The sequence below is a fragment of the Sycon ciliatum genome, chromosome 1, assembly GCF_964019385.1.
Source record: "Sycon ciliatum chromosome 1, ocSycCili1.1, whole genome shotgun sequence".
NCBI classification, from domain to species: Eukaryota; Metazoa; Porifera; class Calcarea; order Leucosolenida; family Sycettidae; genus Sycon; species Sycon ciliatum.
Window position 1 is genome coordinate 75,748,718 of NC_088643.1, and position 21,878 is coordinate 75,770,595.

Here is a 21,878-nt window from a genome sequence, read left to right on the forward strand (position 1 = left end):
GCCCTTTTCAAAGTTCGGTTACACTCGCGCACCGGGCTGGGAGCTGGCAGCACAAACAAACGCCGGGCGCGAGCTGGCAGCACAAACAAACGCCATACTCACACGAGACCATTTGGCCAACGGATGGCCACAGCCATCAAAAACAGGAACAAACCCATCCACGGCTTCTTTCTCTTGCTAGCTGTGCTGCTGCGTGCATCCAACTGTTTTGCAATTTCTTGGTGAGATTTGACATTTCTAAAGTTCAGCAGTCGTAGGAGATCCTGAGCCGTCACCATGAGCTCCGTGCCATCACTTTCCGATCTCCGCCAACTCGAAGTCGACGGAGTTGAAACTTGACTCAGCGAACTAGAGCTTTCATGCTCAGGCAATTTTGGATCCCAGGTCAGCCGTCTTCATAAGCATTTGTCGGCCCAGGCAAGAAACGAGGCTTCTACCAATATGAGCCAGGTCACAAAAAGGCCACGCGTCGGCGGGCTAGTCCTGCGTCAGCCCCCGCCACTCACAGCCCCGCGGCTGCGACCCAGCCTGGTTCGTCGCCCGCGTTCACGTCGCAGCAATCTGCAGAGATCTCCCGGGTTCTTCAGGATGCAGTAGCGTCCTGCATGACGTCATTGACCACATCGATGGGTCTGCAACCGGTGGTACCTCCACATGCACAGCCAACACTCCCAGCAGTAGCAACAGCAACAGCAGCACAGCGGGCTGGTCCAGTCTCTGTTGATGTTGTGGTGCCTGAGCCTGAATACGTCCAGCCTTCACTGGCTTCAGCAATAAGGCCAGACCAGGAGAGTCTCTTCCTGGACGGCGATTTGCTCGCCGCGGAGCGTCCATCATCCATCCCGTTGCCTGCCCTCAGCAACCATCTCACGGACAAGATTATCAAACGTGAGTACGTTGATTTTGGTAGGGTACTGGGAGAGCTGGCATTTGATACGAGCATGGGTCCGGACGGTGGGTTCACCCTGCAGGGGACGGGGGACCACATCACCCTTGTGCCATCTGCCATGTCCTCGTCATCTCGTCTAAAGAAGGTTGTAGACTTGACATCGTGGTTGGAGGCTTTCTCAGCTTTGCCCAAGTAGCCCTCCACCACGACCCCGGCAGAGGTCCGGAACTATTCAAGTATCAGAGCACAATCGTCAAAGCGGCCGCACGCTATACTTGGTCCGCGTCAGGGATATTGTCGCTTATCTACCAGCTTCTTTTTTATGTCGCCAATGCTCACTTGACAGCCCATTTCCTCCCACATTCGGTTTGTAAGTTGGTTTACCACTACTTGAAAGGTCTAGCTAGACATTGAGTGGAATTTCGAGAACAAGTGGGGGTGGTTCTGATCGATACCACGACGCATCAAAATAGAACATCTTGTCACACAGTACAGTCAAGAGAGCGCGATGCACAATAAAAAAAGCATGATTCCTCTGAATTAGTTCCATTCTTCTTCCTGTTGCAATCATGGCTAGACCAACTAACAACAGCACAAGAACACCAGGGAGGAAAGCTCCACGGCTGAAGAGAGTAGTTGCGAAGATAGCTGCTGGTGGTGTGACACCAGCAACACAAGTGAAACAAGCGACGCCACGCAAGCGAGGAGCAGAAATCAAAACGCCGGATCGATGGCGCATTGTCACAGCGTACATGGCCCTTGCAAAAGGCCGAGATCGCTTACCTCGGGGGTCGATCGCCAAGTTGAAATCTCAGTTTCCTCACCTGCAGCTGAACGCTCGGAGTGTCCAGCGCATCGTGGAAAATTACAAGAAGCAGGCGCAAGACACTGCGACCAAGGGAAATATCAGAATGACTCGTCGACGCGCCAGCCTTTGCGGTGGCTTCAATCTCAAGTTGACTCCTGAGCTGGCCAAGAAAATGGTCGAGATCAACGACAAGGCGTGGGGGAGACTGTCGTGCAAGAAGCTGGCAGGGGAGCTAACTGAAGCTGGATATCCATGCTCAGAACCGTCCGTCAGACGGTGGTGTCAGGCGCTTGGTGCTGTGAGAAGACGGAGATATATCAAGCCCAAGCTCACTGTTCGCCATCGCCTCAACAGACTATCGTGGGCCATCGACCAATACAACAGGGGAAGGAGAAAGTTTGTGGACAATTTGAACATGTGCCACGGGGACGAGAAATGGTATTAATTGATGCGAGATGGCACGATTTGTCGAGTCTTCCCAAAGCAAGACGGAGCTACAAGCGCAGTGTCTATGCCAGCGGACCCAAAGATCTTCCACAAATCGCGCATGCCTAAGGTGATGTTTCTCTGTGTGACAGCTCGCCCGCGCCCCGAGTACAACTTCGACGGTAAGATTGGACTGTGGCCATTCACCCTACAGCGCACGGCGAAGCGCAGTGACTCGCGTACTGGCACAGTAGCTGGAGAGACGCTTGTTCTCGAGACTGTGAACGTGAATGCCGTGGAGTACAGAAAGGTGATGTTGCGTAAGGATGGCGTCTTGGACAGTATTCGCAAGAAGATGTGGTGGTTTCGCAGCGGCTCTGGCAAACCTGAAGCTGGGCAAACTATCATCTACCAGCACGACGGTGCTCGCCCCCATACCGCAGCCGTAAACGAGCGCCACTGGGCCCAGCACTCGAGCAAGCAGGGCGTGAAAATCAAAGTGATCACGCAGCCTGCGCAATCTCCCGATCTCAACACGAACGATCTGGCGTTCTTCGCGAGCCTACAGAAAGACGTGGAGATGGTCGCGAAGAAAAATGTGTTCGACTTACTGCAAGCTGTACAAGATGCGTGGCATGCGTATCCAGTCGACAAGATGGAATCGGTTTGGCGTGTACTGTACGCGTCGTTCAAGGGAATTCTCGCAACGGACGGCGACAACTCGTATTCGCACCACACAGGCAGTCGCGCTGCCCACGCGAAGTCCTCTAGAGCAGGCGATCGTCACGATCGAGCATTCTCTTTAGACACCATCAAGGCAGCTGAGAAGAAGCGTGATGAGCTGGCAAAAGCTTTGGAGTCGGTCGGAACGGAAGTCGTCAGCAGCGCAGACAGCGCTAGCGCGGAGAGCAGCGACGAGGAGGACTAAAAAAAGCATGAACCCGTCTATGGACAATAAATTCCTTCTGGCTACTTGTTATTCTATGTCTTACCTTCCTTCGTACCAAGTTTCATCGCTTTCAGCGCATGCATTGTTGTCTAAAGTCCAAGTTTAAATTTTTGAAAGATAAGCGACAATATCGCTGACGCGGACCAAGTACATTCGGCGCGTGGTCCGGCTTTGACATGTCGTTCCGTGCAAGAGCTGCACGCAGGAAATCCAGCCTTGCCACCTCAGACCCGGAACTCTGGTCGGAGTGGTTTACCAACTCCATCCTGCCTCCTTGCCGTCACTGCAACCGGCAAGGCCACTTAGCAGTTCGCTGCCCCCGTGCCCGTAGCCTGGCTTCACTGTCTGAAGGGCCCGCAGCCAAACGCCCCTTTCCTGCACCCGAGAGCACCTACTCCCTCTTGGAGGGTCAGGCCTACCAGTGGCTAGGCCTGTCAGCATCCACACGCGCCACATACGCGACAGCCTGGAAACGACTGGACCAATTCTGCAAACTAGTCAGCACCAAGGTGATTACAGACACCATCATGCTGGCGTTTGTAGCCTACCTGGTACGTCAACATGCCGCATCAACCGTCCGCTTGTATGTGTCGGCGATCCGGGCAATTGCCAAAGAAAACGGCAGAGATCTCTTCGCGAAGAGTGGACCTCGCAGTTCAAGGAGTGGCACGTGCACAGGTCAACCGAACTAAGAACGCCAGTAAGCCAATCCTCCTGCCCCACGTGGCAGCTATGCGCAATGCCCTGATTCGGTCTAATCTCAACGCTACCGACCGAGCCATGGTATGGGCAGCTATTTGCCTGGGCTTCTTCGCCTGTCTCCGGGCAAGCGAATACACTTCCACAACCGCCACAACCATGTCAGACGATGGCCTTCGATCAGAAGACCTCTCCCGTCACGCCGCAGGCAATACAGGTCACAATCAAGAAGTCCAAGACCGACCAACTCGGCAAGGGTCACTCCGTCCAGCTCACAACCACCACCTCAACGGTTTGCCCGGTCAGAGCCATGTATACCTATCTCTCCAGACGCGCCAACCTGCCCAATAGACCACTGGTCGTCGAAAGCTGTGGCAATTTCCTGGCTGCACAAAGACTCACACGTCTAATCCGTCAGCTCCTGAGCAGCGCAGGGTACCCACCGAATTAGTATTCACTGCACGGCCCCAGAGCCGGAGCCGCAACCACAGGAGCATTGAGCGGCTTCACCGAATCCGAGACCATGAAACTCGGCAGATAGCGAAGTGCCTGCTACAAGCACTATGTCCACTGTGGAAAGTAACTGTTCACCGTCCGCAGGCGCGCAAGCGCGCACAGCCACACCCACATACACGCACCTGCATACACATACACACGCACGCACACACCCCCACGCATGCACACACACATGCATGCACGCGTACGCGCACCCGCACTCTGACACCGCGCAAGCAGGCATGCAGGTACACCCGCTGCGCACCCGCTGGTACGCCCACTCGCGGACGCACGCACTCACGTTCTAGCACTGACTGTGCACGCACGCTTCTGATACTTATGAGAAGCTATCTGCTCCACTCAGTTTCTGTGCTATTGCTCTCACCTATGGCACCATGCCACCCATGGCTTTTGCCGACTACATGCGATTCAAACCCTTATCAGTGTCACTAAGGGAATACAAACATACGAATGGCACGCATTCGAACTACATACATGTAGCTGAAGCGCTTGAATACCACACTAAGGTCATTCAGCTGACCAACGCGGAATTTGGGGGCATTCGGCAGCTTGGTCTGATTCCTCGCTTGTTGGTAACCGGCTTGAGATTTCCAAGGATGCTATGACAACGTGTAGTCATGCGCAGTGCCACCCAACATGCATTTGGGGGCCCAGGAAAGACAGAAACGCGTTGCTAGACAACAGCAAAAGCGCTCGGCGAGTATCACGCTACTCGTGCAGCGCGCACGTTGGCGTAGGGTATCACGCTACCCTTGTGCTGCGGGGTACCACATTGCCCCTCGCTGGAATCACGCACGTTGGCGTAGGGTATCACGCTACCCTTGTGCTGCGGGGTACCACATTGCCCCTCGCTGGAATCACGCACGTTGGCGTAGGGTATCACGCTACCCTTGTGCTGTGAGATACCACATTACCCCTCGCTGGAATCAGACCTGTGCCCCGGATACCTTGCACGTGCTGTAGATGTGCGGGATACGTGTGTTTGTGTATGTGCTAAAAATGAGAATGAACGCGTTGCACGGATCTCTATTCTTGGCCGGTATGTGTCGATATGCACTAGATGTGCGTCAGATCAACAGTATCAGACGAGGATGGATGCCACGCTTCAAAAGAGCAATGTTCATGCCGAGAGGTCGCCACCGCATGCACTGAGTGCCAGTGAATGCCTACTGCCTACTGCCTACTGTACTGCAGACTGGCAGTTATACTAGGCTTTCATCAACACCAAGTGCACATCGTTAGTGAGTGCATCATTCTCTCTCTCTGTGTTATGGTATTGCAGGCAGCCAACGTGCAGTGGACATACGAGACAGTGGTTGCCAACCAGCCACTGCAATACAAGCACAATCCAGCTGGCGACCGTTGCTTCCCCTGGACCTACATGTATGAAGTAAGTACATGTATGGGGTTTTCCCCTGGTCCTACATGCACATGTATGAAGTAAGTACTCGTATGGGGTTTCTCCCTGGACCTACATGTATGAAGTAAGTACATGTATGGAGTTTTCCCCTGGACCTACATGCATGAAGTAAGTACATGTATGGGGTTTTCCCCTGGACCTACATGTATGAAGTAAGTACATGTATGGGGGTTTCCCCTGGACCTACATGTATGAAGTAAGTACATGTATGGGGTTTTCCCCTGGACCTACATGTATGAAGTAAGTACATGTATGGGGGTTTCCCCTGGACCTACATGTATGAAGTAAGTACATGTGTGGGGTTTCCCCCTGGACCTACATGTATGAAGTAAGTAAATGTATGGCCGGCATGGCTCCTTGGGTCCCCGCTGTCGGCGGTGTTCTAACATGTGTACACGTGGACATGCACACTGAAACGTGGACACACATGCACATTAACACACGGGCAGGCATGCTACATGAGCACGCACACACACACACACACACGCACACACACACACACACACACACACACACACACACACACACACACACACACACATTCACACGCTTGTACTTGTACTTGCTCACTGCCAAAACTGGTCACGTGGGTCTCCCCGGGTGAGGGGAGAGAGACTTAAAAGGAATCTTGGAAAGATGACGGCACACGCATGCATGCACGCATGCACACTCACACATGCACACATACATGCACACATACATGCACACTTACACAATACACACACACACATACACACACACAGTGCGGATCGGCTATAGGGTTGTCGGCTATAGTAATATACCTCTTATAGTGATCGTATTCTCAAATTCATTTTTGTAAACCACCCCTTTCTATACATATCGGATCGGCTATAGTAATAATCGGCTATAGTAATAATATCGGCTATAATGGCAATAAGAAAGGGTTTGCTCCCCACACCGGAGCTCGCGCTATTCCGCCGACTTTACTTGACACTTGACTGACTCACGACTGCCATCCAGAGCACACGAGAAGTCCATCGAACCTTCGACTCGGCAAACCTGCAAGAAAGCACCACTCCCTGCTCAATACACAGTGTTTCGGGGAATTTACCCCTCATCAGTTGAGCTTGAGTAGGCTGAGGAAGATTGTGCCTGAAGAGCACCACTTATATAGTGCTCTCCAGGCACAAACATCACCAGGGATACAAACTTACAGAGACGATCCGTTTCCAGCGCGACAAACACCTCGTGAACACCAGATAGCAGCGTGAGTCAGTGTCGCTCCTGGACGGTGAGACAGACGTCGAGGACCCTCGGTCATTCGCAACGCTGTCACCTCCAAACCAACTAGTCGCAAGCCCGCGCTGGGCACAACAGTACGAAGTAGTGGTTGCGACTTCGGCGATGACTTGTAAGAAAGGGTTTGCTCCCCACACCGGAGCTCGTCTCACCGTCCAGGAGCGACACTGACTCACGCTGCTATCTGGTGTTCACGAGGTGTTTGTCGCGCTGGAAACGGAGCGTCTCTGTAAGTTTGTATCCCTGGTGATGTTTGTGCCTGGAGAGCACTATATAAGTGGTGCTCTTCAGGCACAATCTTCCTCAGCCTACTCAAGCTCAACTGATGAGGGGTGAATTCCCCGAAACACTGTGTATTGAGCAGGGAGTGGTGCTTTCTTGCAGGTTTGCCGAGTCGAAGGTTCGATGGACTTCTCGTGTGCTCTGGATGGCAGTCGTGAGTCAGTCAAGTGTCAAGTAAAGTCGGCGGAATAGCGCGAGCTCCGGTGTGGGGAGCAAACCCTTTCTTACAAGTCATCGCCGAAGTCGCAACCACTACTTTATAATGGCAATAAATAAGATAAATTGTGCACTCATAACAACAGCAAAAATGAAGAAAGTCAAGTTCCATAACGTTTTCTTGTGACTGTCATCAGTGGAACGCCGTCACATAAAAATGTAATAACTAAAACACACACTTATATACATGTAGCTAATATGGTTTCAGGTAGAAATACAGCAGCTAACAAGTACAAAAAGCGAAGTAGTTGTATCACTCACACTCTTCAAGTAATACACACGCACCATTACATTCATTCACACAGTATCACATTCATCTGCCACTACCTTTCTCACATACACTATATTCACACATTGCAAAGGTGCAAACTTCGCTTTTTGTACTTGTTAGCTGCTGTATTTCTACCTGAAACCATATTAGCTACATGTATATAAGTGTGTGTTTTAGTTATTACATTTTTATGTGACGGCGTTCCACTGATGACAGTCACAAGAAAACGTTATGGAACTTGACTTTCTTCATTTTTGCTGTTGTTATGAGTGCACAATTTATCTTATTTATTGCCATTTTACGACTATTGTCTCCTCGTCGATTGTTTAAATCGGCTATAATGATACGATTTATTTGTCAAAATGATTTTATTGCATACATTTTTCATCAGCTATAGTGATGATCAAAATTTTTTTAAATTATACTGTACATCGTACATGGCGAGATCTGATCGCGGCCGTCAGGAAGCGCTGGTACGACTATGGTATCCCTCGGAGGAAATTCGAAATGTTTGGCGTTGGCTGTGCTTGTTGTTCCGGGGCATCCTCGAGCGAGAGCGGAGGCAGTAATGAGTACCAGCGCTGAAGCGCTACCGTGGTCTCCGCCGAGATGTTGGAGAAGGCATTCAGGTAACAGCGAAGACGATCAGGGACGCGGAGAAGCTTCTCCGTGACATCGACATCACGCGTCGATCGACCTGCCACTTGGAACGGTTTTCAGCGGTGATGAGTCGAGCGATGGCGACCCAGACTGAGACTCTACTCCCACTAATCGATCCTGTAGATATTGTTGATATGTCGATTGAATGTGTTAAAGTGTTTCTCTTCTAAAAGAACACATTTGTTGAGCACAGCAACTCCTTGAAAACTCACGTCTAAAAGTCACGAAGTTTTTGTTTCCGCAGGAAGTAGCTCTGCACTGCGCGTACTGCACAGTCACATGCACAGCACGCTTCTGCACGCTGCACTGAGTCGAATGACACCATACACGCATGTGTCAGGCATACCTAAGTATCCATATCGCCTGTAGTAATATATCGCCTATAGTGATATTTTCACGAAAATCAAACACCAATGCTATAGCCGATCCGTACTGTACCTTGGACCTTGGACGCGCTGCCATGTTCTGGCTATGCGGACCCCATGGGGGGTTGAGCAGGTTCGGAACAGTAGGGGCGATGACGGGATAGGTCCTGTGGTCTACTGAAACGCCGACCGCAATTGCAAACGATGCAGAAGGAGCTACGGTCTGTGTTGGTTGCTCTGGCCGAGCCACGGCTGCACTTGTGACGCTTCATGCCTTGGCGCGATAGCACACACATACATACATATATACAGGTGTGTGCACATCCCCGTCCCAGCACAGGTACTAGAAGGAGATTGTGAGTTGTGTTGGTTTGCCTCACTGACGTGCTACAGGTGGAGCTGGGCTTCTGTGATGTCCTTCAAGTTGGCTGGATTGCCTGTTTTGACAAGAGCAAGATGTTTGATGGCTACAAAGGTGGGCGCACTGGTGAAGGTACTTGGTAACCAAACTACAATAATTATTGTAACTTGATGTCAGCATTGTGTGTATCATGTGATGTACTGAGCGGGTATGCATTTCATTCGCTGTGCCACAATCAAGGCTGTGCACTTGAAACACTTTAAAAGAATCTGCCACCAGCCTGCATGCATGTGCTATTACTGGTTGCTGGTGGTTGCCACGGTGATGTTCGTGAATGGTTCTGATAGCTGTGCACATGGCTGCATGTCAGCCACAGTCCCGCTCATGTGACTGGAATGTTTGTCGATACGTGTACATGTACTGTCACCTAGTCTAAAGCTGAATACATGTGGAATCAATGGAAGTGAATCCGTACACACAAGCAGACTTGGAAGAGAAATAAACTTTGAGCAGCGTTTGTGAGTCGTGACTTGTATTCGTGGCACTAGTACTTGAGGCATCGTCGTTTTGTAACTCTGCTAGGGTCGTATAGAATCCAAGTCTGTTTTGTGCGTGTGTGTGCGTGTGTGTGTGTGTGTGTGTGTGTGTGTGTAAGTGTAAGTGTGTGTATGTACGTATGCATGATTGTGTGCACGTATGTATGTATTCACGAGCATGTACAGGAAGTGGCTCGGCCGCCTTATTGATCAGGGTGAAGCTTTCGGCTACCAAGTTGAGCCGACAAAGAGTATCATTATTGTATCCCCGAACCTCGTTCAGCAAGCTAATGTTATCTTCGGGGATCTGAAATGAACATCAAAGTAGCCACGTCCGCCCGTTTCCTAGGAGGCTGTATCGGTGAACCTGACGGAGTGAAATTGTGTGTCCAGGAGAGGATGGAGACGTGGGTGAGCAGTGTCAATTGCCGCTGCTGCCAGGAATTAACCCGACTGCTGCATGGACGATAAGTGCTGCGAATAGTGATCATGCACCCTGGCCTGAGTAGCTCACTTGGCTAGTTGAAAGTCAACCCACCTGGGCCACGTTATGTTGCTAGTACATGCACAACCCCAGTCACAGAGCACAAATTGGTTGAGTTTGGCCGTCAGGAGGCCAGCGCAAGGTATCCGGGGCACGGGTCTGATTCCAGCGAGGGGCAATGTGGTACCCCGCAGCACAAGGGTAGCGTGATACCCTACGCCAACGTGCGCGCTGCATGAGTAGCGTGATACTCGCCGAACGCTATTGCTGTTGCCTAGCAACACATTTCTGTCTTTCCTGGGCCCCCCAATGCATGTCGGGTGGCCCTGCGCATGACTTCACATTGTCATAGCAACCTTGGAAATGATCTGCGTGATAGCGATGCAAAGCTAGCTGATATGACATTCAATGGTGTTGTCGTCGAGCCGATCAGGTGCCGGAGGGTGATTGGACAGGGCAGCCTGCTTTTCGGGCAGATTGGCTTGCCTGGAGTGTGTGGGAGGATAACCGGGTGGCATTTTTTGATAACCTCATCATTGATGCCAACACCCACTAGCCCTGTTCAATCATAATGGCTTGGGTGTGAATTCGTACCCAATTTTCAGTTTTCCATGCTGTCGACCTCCGGCTACGCGGGTCCAGCAGGCGCCTGACAGGCCTGTCGATGCAGGATGGTGCTGGGGTAGGCATCGGCCATTGAGAACTGAATTTGGTCTGTTTCACGTGGAATTTCTCGGAGTTTTTCAATGTATTGTACTGGAATATTTTTCTTTTCTTTTCATGTTAATACCTCTATTTTTTCACATCTACATCTACATGACTTTATCTTGCCCGTAAAAGAGGCTGTTACCCCGAAAAAAAGAAAAGAAAAACGAGAATGTGACGGTTACTTCATATGTCGTGTATGCACTGTATGTACTGCTTTGAGCTGTCTTGACCGGCCCTGCTTATGTGCGTGCGTGTGTGTGTGCGTGCGTGTGTGTGTGTACACATGTGCCTGTGTGAATGCAGGAGTCGGTGTTGGGGACACTCGCTTTTCGGTAGGAATTGATGGATACACGAAAGCAATCTGGATCAATGGAAAGGTAAACACACTGCAAAGGCCCAAAAGGCAGTGATGCTGTGCAAGCACACTCTTACAAGTCTGGCAGTGATGCTGTGCAAGCACACTCTTACACGTCTGCAGTCTACACTTCAATGCACCAGTGGAGAAATGCAGCCCCTACATGTCTATGTCAGCTCTTGTACATTTTATAACAAGTGAGCACTCTGTTGATAACCGTGACACAGGGGGCCTACACGGGGCACTTCTGCTTTTCAGCCAAAGCCAAAGGCAAAGCCTTGGCCCAAGACCAGCTACCCAGCACTACAATGTAAGGGTTCGTATTGAAAAGTACAGTATTGGCACGAAAAATACAGTATTCACACGAAAAGTACAGTATTGACACGAATACTAGTAGAGAAGAAGGCACATACAGTCAACTTCGCTAATACCGACTGCAGATATAACGACAATTCGCGAATAACGACAGAATTTTCATGCCCAGGGCAAAGTACCATCCAACTGTAACACATATAATGAGACTTCGGGTATAACGACACTTCGCGAATAAGGACACTTTTCTGATGCCCCGCCGAGTGTCGTTATAAGCGAAGTTGACTGTACACCCAATGAAAATATCAGTTGATAAAATGTCAGTTTCATGCATCAAAGCAAGCAAAAAAAGCACCGGCAAGAACACAATAGGTACTTTGGACTGTGTGTCAGACCCTGCATATGACCTTCTTGCCCCCGCGTCTTAGTGTGTTAATCATGAATTGTGTGTGCGTGTGTGCGTGTGTGTGTGTGTGTGTGTGTGTGTGGCGTGTGTGTGTGTGTGTGTGTGTGTGTGTGTGTGTGTGTGTGATGGTGTGTGTGTGTGTGTGTGTGTGTGTGTGTGCGCGCGTATTCCGATGTACTCCGTGTGGTGTAGACCAGGTGTGCATTGGGGGGTCAATTCACATGGCTTCGCCAGTTGTGTGGATTACAGTTACCTGGCGCTTGTCTTGATCTGTTTCAATCAGAATCAGATCCGCTATCGTTGCTATAAAGAGAAAATCTGTGGGTGCACATCCAGTGCATTTGCAGATTTGCGTGCTTCTCTTCCGACGGGCGTATACATGGTACATGGTACATGGTGTGCGCGTGTGTGCTTCATAGATGTGTGGTGTAGACCAGGCTGAATAGTGGCAGTCAATTCTTCAGCCTTGCAAGCTGTTGAATGGTGCAATCCCAGCACAAGCTGCTATGGCTTCTGCGGTAGCATCGCTATCATCGCCTCTGGCGATGGGCGTCCAATGGTCTAATGGTGTGTGTGTGTGTGTGTGTGTGTGTGTGTGTGTGTGTATGTGTGTGTGTGTGTGTGTGTGTGTGTGTGTGTGTGTGTGTGTGTGTGTGTGTGTGCGTGTGTGTGTATGTGTGTGTAATGTGTTTGACGATTGATTGATTGCCATCCATTGCAGAAAGTGCAACTGCTCGAAATGGAGCCTTGGAAGCGTGGAGATATTGTAACATGCGTCCTGACATTGTGAGTTCACTACATTGAAAGGAACATTAGGATGGTTGTAATGATGATTGTGATGATTGTGATGATGATGGTGATGGTGATGATGATGGTGTTGAACTGTGAAAGAGGATTTTCTGCAGTTTTATCAATCTGCGGGGAAAGGATTTGGGTGGACACCCAATCCAAAATCTGAACCATTTCTACAAAGTCTCCATGTTTCGACGCATGGGCGACATCAGGAAACTGAAACAATAAGTCTAAAATGGAAATGGTTCGGATTGGCATTGTATTTAGGAATGAGGGTCTTCCCAGACCTTTCTCTGCGGAATGATGATGAACAGCTGCTGGGCAAAGTCACGCTCAATACCAGCATGCAGTAGAGGAATACCACTAATGACGATCTGCACCCCATGTTCCGCAGTACAACTGATAAGAAAAACTTACTGTTGTGGACGATCAAATCCGCTGAGAAGTCAAGCGGCCACGGGGGCGCGGACCTTGCAGCCGTGAGCACTGCTGCCGTGAGCACTGCTGCCGAACTGGTCCATTGTGTTGACAGTGTGTACATGAACAACAGTGCTAAGGCAGTAAGGGCCGCGCCGGCCCTGGCCATTCCAAGGCAGTAAGGGCCGCGCCGGCCCTGGCCATTCCACCGGATTTCAATGTCCACGACAGTAAGTACAGCTCGTATGTACATGTAGTTCACATTAATCTAGTTAAAAAGTCCACGCATGCTTCCACCAAGGATAGCCATTCTTCTCTGTCAGTTGTCTTGGATAAAGGTACTGCACCCAAAATGGACAAGCTGACTTTCTGCAGGCCGCTCTTCAAACCGTCGATCTAGCGCATGTGGGGGCCAGTAGCTACCAAAATTAATGTTACAGAAGCGAGTGGCCTAGTTTTTGGGACAAGAAGAGCAAACTTCCTCTCCATGCTGACGGTGTGTTGGACCACAGCGCCGGGAGCCTCACGTGCATATGGGACAAACATAGAAAGGAGACTTGAGGCTCATCTCATGATGATTTGAGTAGGGCATGCAAAAGCACTGAAGTGTCTGATCAGACAGTAGGGCACAGAATGCAAAGAAGATTTTGCCCTATAGTGTAGATCATGGTGTCTTTTTCTTCGGTGTACCCGAAACACAGTCTAATACGGAGGGAGCTAAAATGGCTGTCATCATGTGGACCTAGCGTGGCGTGTACGTCGAGTGCGTCAATTCTGGCGGGAGAATTAGCAATTCCGCCCTCTCTTCGGAATTGATGGAATTGGAATCCGTCGATCCTGACGACGGAATTTGTATAATCGAGCGGTGCATCCCCCCCTAACTAATTCTAGAACTGACCGAAAGGTTGTAAATCAGATTTCCAATACATGTGGTCTACCGGGTGCTCATTCCAATAGCCTTGGTCCGAGGAAGCTGAGACGCTCCCTACATCCCATATTGCAAGTTTTGCGTAGCGATTAAAAGTATGTTAACGCGGTGACGTAATGTTTTCACTGTATGACGTAATGTTTTCACTGTATGACGTAATGTTTTCACTGTATGCTGATGTCTATCACGCGCGTGTTCGCGCCAGCTCACGGATGCGCCGTTGTGGCCTGATACACCCAGAGATCACCTGCCAGCTGTGGTGAGGCGTCGGCCAGCACCCTAGAGTATGTGGTGAACGCTTCCACCCATGTGGCAAGATCGTAGATGTGTCGTTTGGCGGGTTGCCGGTGGGAAGATTTGGGGACGAGCTGCACAGATCGGCCCGCGCCCACGTCAAGGTGCATCACATCAGGATCCCCCTCGAAACCCAGGGATTCAGGCAGCAAATCGCTTAATTCTGTGAACTCACCCCGCACAATCCGGTCTCGAAGGCGAGGCGGCACCACCGGGAGGTCTCCAGATGACGGCCACTGTTGTGACGGGTGGCTGGCAGTCGGTACTGATACTGGTAAAATCGGCGCTGTAGTGGCGATTGATCCGGCAGCACAAAGCGAGGCCCCGCTGAGCGTCGGAACATGAGCGGGTTCCGAGTTTACGCCAGTTCCTGGGCCGGCGAGTTGGGCCGCGCCAGCCTGCTCCAGCAGGGTAACCTTGTCGGCCAGAGGCTGAATAGCAACAGCCACGGCGGCTGAGATCTGGCTTGCCAGCGTGGGCTGGGGTGGTTAGCCGGTCGGCATTGAAGACGGAGGCACTTGGCCAGGTACAGCCGGAGCACGAGGAGCACAAGGCGGCGCGAGGTTCTGGCATCATTGTCGATGCCAACGTCCGGTTCCACAATGACAGGGTACAGGGTGCGAATAATTGTGATTGTCACCTCCCCACAGCACATCACTGTTCAATCATCCGGCAGTGTGATGCGGTGGTGTCCATGCGCAAGTGTGCTGACACCGTCGGCTAAGATGTACCGCTTACTGTCGAATGGTGACAATTGTGTGGTGGTTGTTGTGCATGATGATCGTCATCATCCTCATCATCTGTATCTGGAACCACTATCAATGGCCAGTTGACCCCACCCCCATTGACTTCATCAATTCCAATCGCGCTATCTGGCGAGTTAGCAGCATCCTCCTCCAATACCTCCACAATCATGTCATCACCTTGGGCTGCCTCCATTTCTATTACATCACAGTCCATCAGATTCCCCCGATGCTGGGTGAGTACACCATACTAGAGGTTGGAAGTTTGAAATTGTCGCTTCATTCTTATAGAAAGAAAGGAGGAACGTGAAACTCCCAGAATCGGTTGTTGTCTGGACGCTACATCGAATGGTCTTGGTCCAAGGAGGCTGCGGTCCAGTACTGCTGCGCACACCCGTCACCAGTCACCGGTCCCTGTACTGGTGTAGTACACCATGCACCGGTCACTGGTCCCTGTACTGGTGTAGTACACCATGCACTGGTCACTGTACTGGTGTAGTACACCATGCACTGGTCACTGTACTGGTGTAGTACACCATGCAGATAACAACCTGCAGTAGTTGTTACTTGTACCCGTGACCCGTGACTCGATGGAGTAATGATTGTGACAGCCTAGCACAGCACAGCGCTCTGTCATCTTCTACCACAGAACCCACTACCGCCGACATGACAAGGAATGCTTGACACTACATAACAGCAGCGCAGAGATGATCCATTCCGCCACCAGATACAGACACGTGCCCGTGTACGAGAGGTCTTGTATTTCTCTACATACATCACCAGCTGTACATAACTGTGCTGTGCAAGAGCGATTGGTCATACCACAGTAGAAACTTGACTGACTGTGCCATGGCATCGTAACTGGCACACCATCAGTATTGGAATTTCCATGGTTGTAATAGGAGTATCACTCCACACTGAGTGTGAATCCAGCATGCGTCAGCACCGGCATGACTTCTCTCCTACTGTATCCAATCACCAGTGCTAGTAGTGAGTTTAGCAACACTACCTGCCAGTCGCTGTTCCTTGCGGAAGATACCGAACACCGTCTTCAGTCTCATCCTGGGCACAGGGTGTCTCGAGATCAAGTGCATCTGCTGCCCTCGATTATGCTTTCATTGGGTTTGGATGTAAATAGCATGGCACGGTGCCAGGTTGCCATGTCCAGCGAGATACCTCTGAAAGGTGCAGAATCGACCCTGATTGATACCCATCTGCTTTATTTCTCATTAATAACTTATTGCATCATCGTGTGGTCTTGAACCAGTATACCCCCCCCCCCCCCCAAAAAACTTATTGTACTGTAAAGCAGTGGGTCTAGCTATCCTGTTTGACTTGCGGTTGATTTGGCAAATCTAAACACTGACCTATGGGAAGTGTAGCGCTTGTGCGTGTGTGTGTGGGGGGGGGGGGGGTGGCGAGGAGAGAGAGAGAGAGAGAGAGAGAGAGAGAGAGCAAATTGTTTGAGCACGCTTGTGTTCTACCATCATGTGTATGTAGAACACAAGCGTGTACCGTGAAGCTGTGCTGTTTCTGGTGTGCCGTTGCCTTGCTTCCCTGGCCCTATGCAGGGACGGCTGTTTTATGTTCTATGTCAACGGAGCCCTAGCCGGTGGACAGGAAATGCGTGAGTAAAGCCAACAAAAAATCTCCTTGCAGACACTGGTTAGGTTGGGGTGGATTGTGATGGAAGTCATGGAATGAGTTTGTATGGCAGCAGTGTTCAGCTGATCATGCAGCGTGAGTACACACATACAACCACCTAGCAGTATGCACGCATACACAGGCGATGAGAAGCTGTTCTGCTGCAACTGGAAAGTTTCTAACGCGAGGCAACTGTCGGACAGAATCTTGTGGACACTTTTATGAAGTTCGTTACAGCAGAACTGCCACTTGTATCCTCTGCATGTGCGTGTGCGTGCGTGCGTGTGCGTGCGTGTGTGTGTGTGTGCGTGTGTGTGTGTGTGTGTGTGTGTGTGTGTGTGTGTGTGTACGTGCGTGTGTGCGTGTGTGTGCATTGTGCCGCACTCTGGTGCATTGAGCACTCTATTTGAGCTACCCCAGTTGGGACCTGACAAGGGATTGTAGTGGCATACCATAAGACAGCTATTCTCCAGATGGAACGGCTTACCTGCCTACTGGTAACATAGGATGCGTGTTTGGATATTTATTCAGTCCCTCACCTCTTAGTAACAATGGCGAGGCTTTCTGTAGCTTTATGTAAGATAGGTTGGTTAGAGCAGGCCTGCCGCTTTCCCAGTGATACTGCAATCATAAAAAAAAATAACATCAGGCATTAAACATCAGACATCGACACATTTGTAAGTTGAACACCATAGCAAGCCTACTGATGGCGAATATGCTGAAACCTTGCAGCAATGACTGGTAAAGAGGAGTTTTGATGATTGCAGTGAAAGATCAAGCCTGCTCTAAAACCAGCTTGTTTTATATGTTCAGGAGCAATAGCCATCTGCTCTTCAGCAATGCGTATAGACATTTCCAATTTTGACGGCTTTCCATCCCAATACTCCAATCTCTCTGGAGGCGTGGGTTCAAATCTGCCACCAGAGTTAGCTGCCGGCTAAATATGCACAAACAGTCCCCTCACACTCGTACAACACAGGGTTTTATAGGCTAAATATGCAGTGGGCCCCTCACACTCGTACAACACAGGGTTTTATAGGCTAAATATGCAGTGGGCCCCTCACACTCGTAGAACACAGGGTTTTATAGTTTCAGAAGTATTGAATATGGAAGAAGGGAAAACAGTTACACCTTAGCCCATATTTCCATTTTCAGAATAACTGTCTTCCAATGCGAAATGCAACGTACGGAGCGAACACCTGACTTCACCCCAGGCAAATGTGCCGTTATGAACCCTCTAGTACTGACCATCGACTGCATTTGCGTTGATTGGCATGAAAAAACACAAAAATCAGAAAATGAGTAGGGGGCGGCACATTTTCACAGGGGGCGCGCAAACAGAGTAGGGGGGGGGGGCTTCGCCTCCCTACCCCCCCCCCCCCCTTTTGGCTAGAACCCTGGTGTGCAGGGGCGTAGGCAGGGGGGGGGGGGGGGTGCTTTGGGTGCCAAAGCACCCCCCTCAAAAATTTCGACCATGGGTCTGGCTTTACATGCATTGTATGATCAAACAGCGGCGACTGCCCTCAGCCCAGAGTGGGTGCATGCTAGGTACGTAGATCTGCGAGTACTGCATTGACATTGTACTACACGTGCTTGCACTTTTCCATTGCAGTCAGTACAGTGTGCAAGTAATAGTTAGTATTAGTTACTCCAAGAGTCCATAAACCATTGTAAACTGCTTATGGTAGTGACTTTACTCCCTCGCACCCAGACGCTGATTTTTTGGAAACAAGTTTCTATACTTCCGATGGGAGAATCCGACATGGCAGTGCATTTTGGCGTGGCCAGGTCAAATTGTAGAATATCGCATCGAGTGAATTGCTTTATCTGAGAGAGGAGATGTTCGTGCCCTTGAGACCCGAAGTCCCGTTTCCATACGACAAAATTTAGGAGCTCTGCGCTCAGCGCTTTTTCAGGGTATGAATTTCGGGTTGTTCTGGTCGGGTCGCAGCGTCGCGGACTATTCCATCGTCTTCAGCGTCGAAAAACTACTGGCCATGTGAAATTACAAGGTGGTGAGACGCTTTCGTCTTCCTCTACGAGCGAATTTGTTTTGCGCCAGCATACCTAAGTATGCAATTTCGTACGCGCAGTTCGAGTGACGAGGCGTGTGCACTGTACACTGTACTGCATGCACGGACTGTGCGGTCGTTCTCGATTCTCCCATCGCTCCCATTCATTTCTGTTTCCAGCAAAAGTCCAACTTGGCGCACTTCAACTCACTATAACTCAAGAATGGCTGGGCCGATTCGAATAATACTTACAGATTTCCTATGTACTACGCCTGGGAGAATCGAATGAGACCAAAATCGAAGTGATCGGAGCAAGTTTTGGAAATTGGGTGTAGTCACTACTTATGGACTCTTGGTTACTCCATATGGCCATGCAGCCGCGTGGTGCGTAGTCCCGCCTGTAGACTCTACTCAGGCTACAGCTAGCGCTAGCGCTATCACTTTAATAATAGCACAGTATACAGTACACTAGCTGTCACACAGAAGAGGCCCACATTTTTATTGAATGTTTTCGCTCTATTCACATCATGACGATACATAGAGAACAGTTGACAATGCAATGCAAATGTGTAATTATATAGATTGTTGGAATGGGAAGCTGGAGACATTCATAATACATAAATTCAAGGTGTACACCGCACTAGCATGCATACACAATATGCATATATACAAGATTTCTCAAACGAACGTTTTTTGGAAAAAAATCATGGGCTCCCCCCTTGACCATGATCCTGGCTACGCCCCTGGTGTGTATGTACATGTATACGTGTTTTCTGATGATTGCTTGTATGTGAAACTTGGAGTAAAAACATATATGTTTTTTTATCCGCTTATTATTGTACGCGTACATGTACGTGTCCAGAATGGAATCTTCAAAGCGAGCATTTGCAAATCTACCCAGCTGTTTCCATGGCTCTCAACCAATGCTGTGCAGTCAACTTTGGCCAGCTGCCTTTCCGGTGAGTCTTGCTAACTGACGCTTGTACATGGCCGAAAGTTAGTGACTAGACATTGAAATGTGCCACTGCATGTGTGCTTGTTGAGAGCTGCATAAGCCACGGCATTTGCCAACACTGGGCCGTGCAGGCAAACGCTACACTGGTATCTATGCCGACTTCCACATGACTGGCTACACATGTAGTGTAGTGCTGTGTGTGTCAAGTGATTACATTGCAGTGCATTTCTAGTGGACAGACCATCTTTCCAAAAACAAAACAAGAACTGTCAGGCCCATATCTGTACCACATAGATCTATGATCACATAGTCCATACATCTGTGCTGTGTTCATATGTGTGCGTGCGGCTGTTTATGTGTGCATACAGATACCGGCCGCTGTACCCGGCACTGCCTGTGGCTTACTCGACCATGCTTTCCAGTACGTCACGCCGCACTTTGTTAATGTCACCACTACAAACCTGCCCATTATACGGGTACTTAATCCCAACCCCCTCCAAAAGCCCACCAGATGTGGTCTCTGTTCAGCTGTCTCCCATTTATACATGTGATATTTGCTCCCCAGTCACCTGGAGGAAACACGTATGACGGGTGCTGCGGACGGGATCCTAAGCCAGAGTTGCACATGACATCAAGCAGCATTGATATAATGTACGGGATGTCTACATGAAAAAATCTAACTGCTAGGCGGACAAGTTGTTTTGGCAGATGTGGATGCATTTTAAACTAGGAACTTTGGATCCTTTAGTTTGCTTTAAAGTACCATCTTGTGCATACTACTTCGAACTAGTGTGCATATACCATTATCTTGTGAATACTAGTGTGCATCTATACCATATCTTGTGAATACTAGTGTGCATCTATACCATATCTTGTGAATACTAGTGTGCATCTATACCATATCTTGTGAATACTAGTGTGCATCTATACCATATCTCGTGTATAAGTATACTAGATACATGTATGTACATGTATCTACACCATCTTGTGCCCAATCGTAGGCCTAATTGAGAGCGTCAAAGAAGCCACCAACCAAGCAAAGATCTCCACCGGCAACTTGGCTCTTCCAAAGAATGTCTTTGTGGACCAGCCGACCTTTCACGAGTGGGGTGGCTACATCTTCGAGGAGGAGTACCTGAAACTAGCAGCGTCTGTTCCGTTCGGACAGATAGTGCCGCATGCGATGGGCAGTGGTATGGCGTATCAGGTCAGTTCTGGATGGTTGTATGCAACATCCCACAGCTGTAGAGACCCTTGCACGGTATACATCATGGGGTACCACATGTATAGTGCAGAGTGCATGGGCACATGTTGAATTCTATACCAGTATCACTAAGAGTTCATAACCACAACGAGCATTCAACTCTGCACATGAGGTCAGGCGCGGCATGCTGCCCACTTTACGTAGGCACGAATTGAGGAATCAACTGATCTGCTGCAGTTTCCAGTTTCCGTGTGCGTTTTTCTACAAGATTGTTGAAGGGCTTGCATTCGGTGCGTCGGGCACAGGCACTGCATTTGGACCTATTGTAGTTAGCATGAAAATGCTGCACGTTGACATAAAGCAATGCTGCATGTTGACATAAAGCAATGCTGCACGTTGACATAAAGCAATGCAGCATGTTGACATAAAGCAATGCTGCATGTTGACATAAAGCAATGCTGCACGTTGACATAAAGCAATGCTGCATGTTGACATAAAGCAATGCTGCACGTTGACATAAAGCAATGCTGCACGTTGACATAAAGCAATGCAGCACGTTGACATAAAGCAATGCAGCATGTTGACATGCAGCAATGCAGCAATCCAGAATCAACCTATCCATACTGAAACTCGGGCACACGGTGAGTCCGATCAAGTATTGTGCTTTGTGTAAATGATTGTTTAATACACATCTCTATTCTCACAGATTTTCTTTGCTTGGTCTTGTTGCTCCTGCTGCTGCTGCTGCTGCTGCTGTTGTTGTTGCTGCTGCTGTCGTTCCAAATCTTTGCTCTCACGATGGCCTGTGGCCAATAAGAGATTGGATGTATCGTTGTCATCGTCGTTGTTGTCGTTGTTGTCATGGTTGTCGCTGTCATCGTCGCCGTCGTCGTCGTTGTTGTTGATTATGACCGTGTACAACGTGTACAACGTGTACAACTGCCCTGGCAGATCAAGAATCCAGAC

The 21,878-nt window shown here is 49.7% G+C and overlaps 1 protein-coding gene across 5 annotated transcripts in view; it reads left to right on the forward strand.

The window, feature by feature from the left end:
- LOC135805487 (uncharacterized) overlaps positions 1 to 21,878 on the forward strand; it is a 135,684-nt gene that overhangs the window by 99,418 nt on the left and 14,388 nt on the right. For 3 of the 5 annotated variants that reach the window (XM_065319522.1, XM_065319523.1, XM_065319525.1), the window contains 9 exons: positions 5,570 to 5,677; positions 9,155 to 9,254; positions 11,154 to 11,227; positions 12,645 to 12,709; positions 16,669 to 16,724; positions 19,616 to 19,712; positions 20,077 to 20,129; positions 20,710 to 20,915; positions 21,864 to 21,878. The exon at positions 21,864 to 21,878 is cut by the window's right edge and continues 62 nt beyond it. In XM_065319522.1, the coding sequence (XP_065175594.1) occupies positions 5,570 to 5,677; positions 9,155 to 9,254; positions 11,154 to 11,227; positions 12,645 to 12,709; positions 16,669 to 16,724; positions 19,616 to 19,712; positions 20,077 to 20,129; positions 20,710 to 20,915; positions 21,864 to 21,878 (774 nt within the window). The remainder of the gene's footprint in view (positions 1 to 5,569; positions 5,678 to 9,154; positions 9,255 to 11,153; positions 11,228 to 12,644; positions 12,710 to 16,668; positions 16,725 to 19,615; positions 19,713 to 20,076; positions 20,130 to 20,709; positions 20,916 to 21,863) is intronic. The other 2 variants (XM_065319524.1, XR_010551146.1) reach the window with 2 other exon arrangements.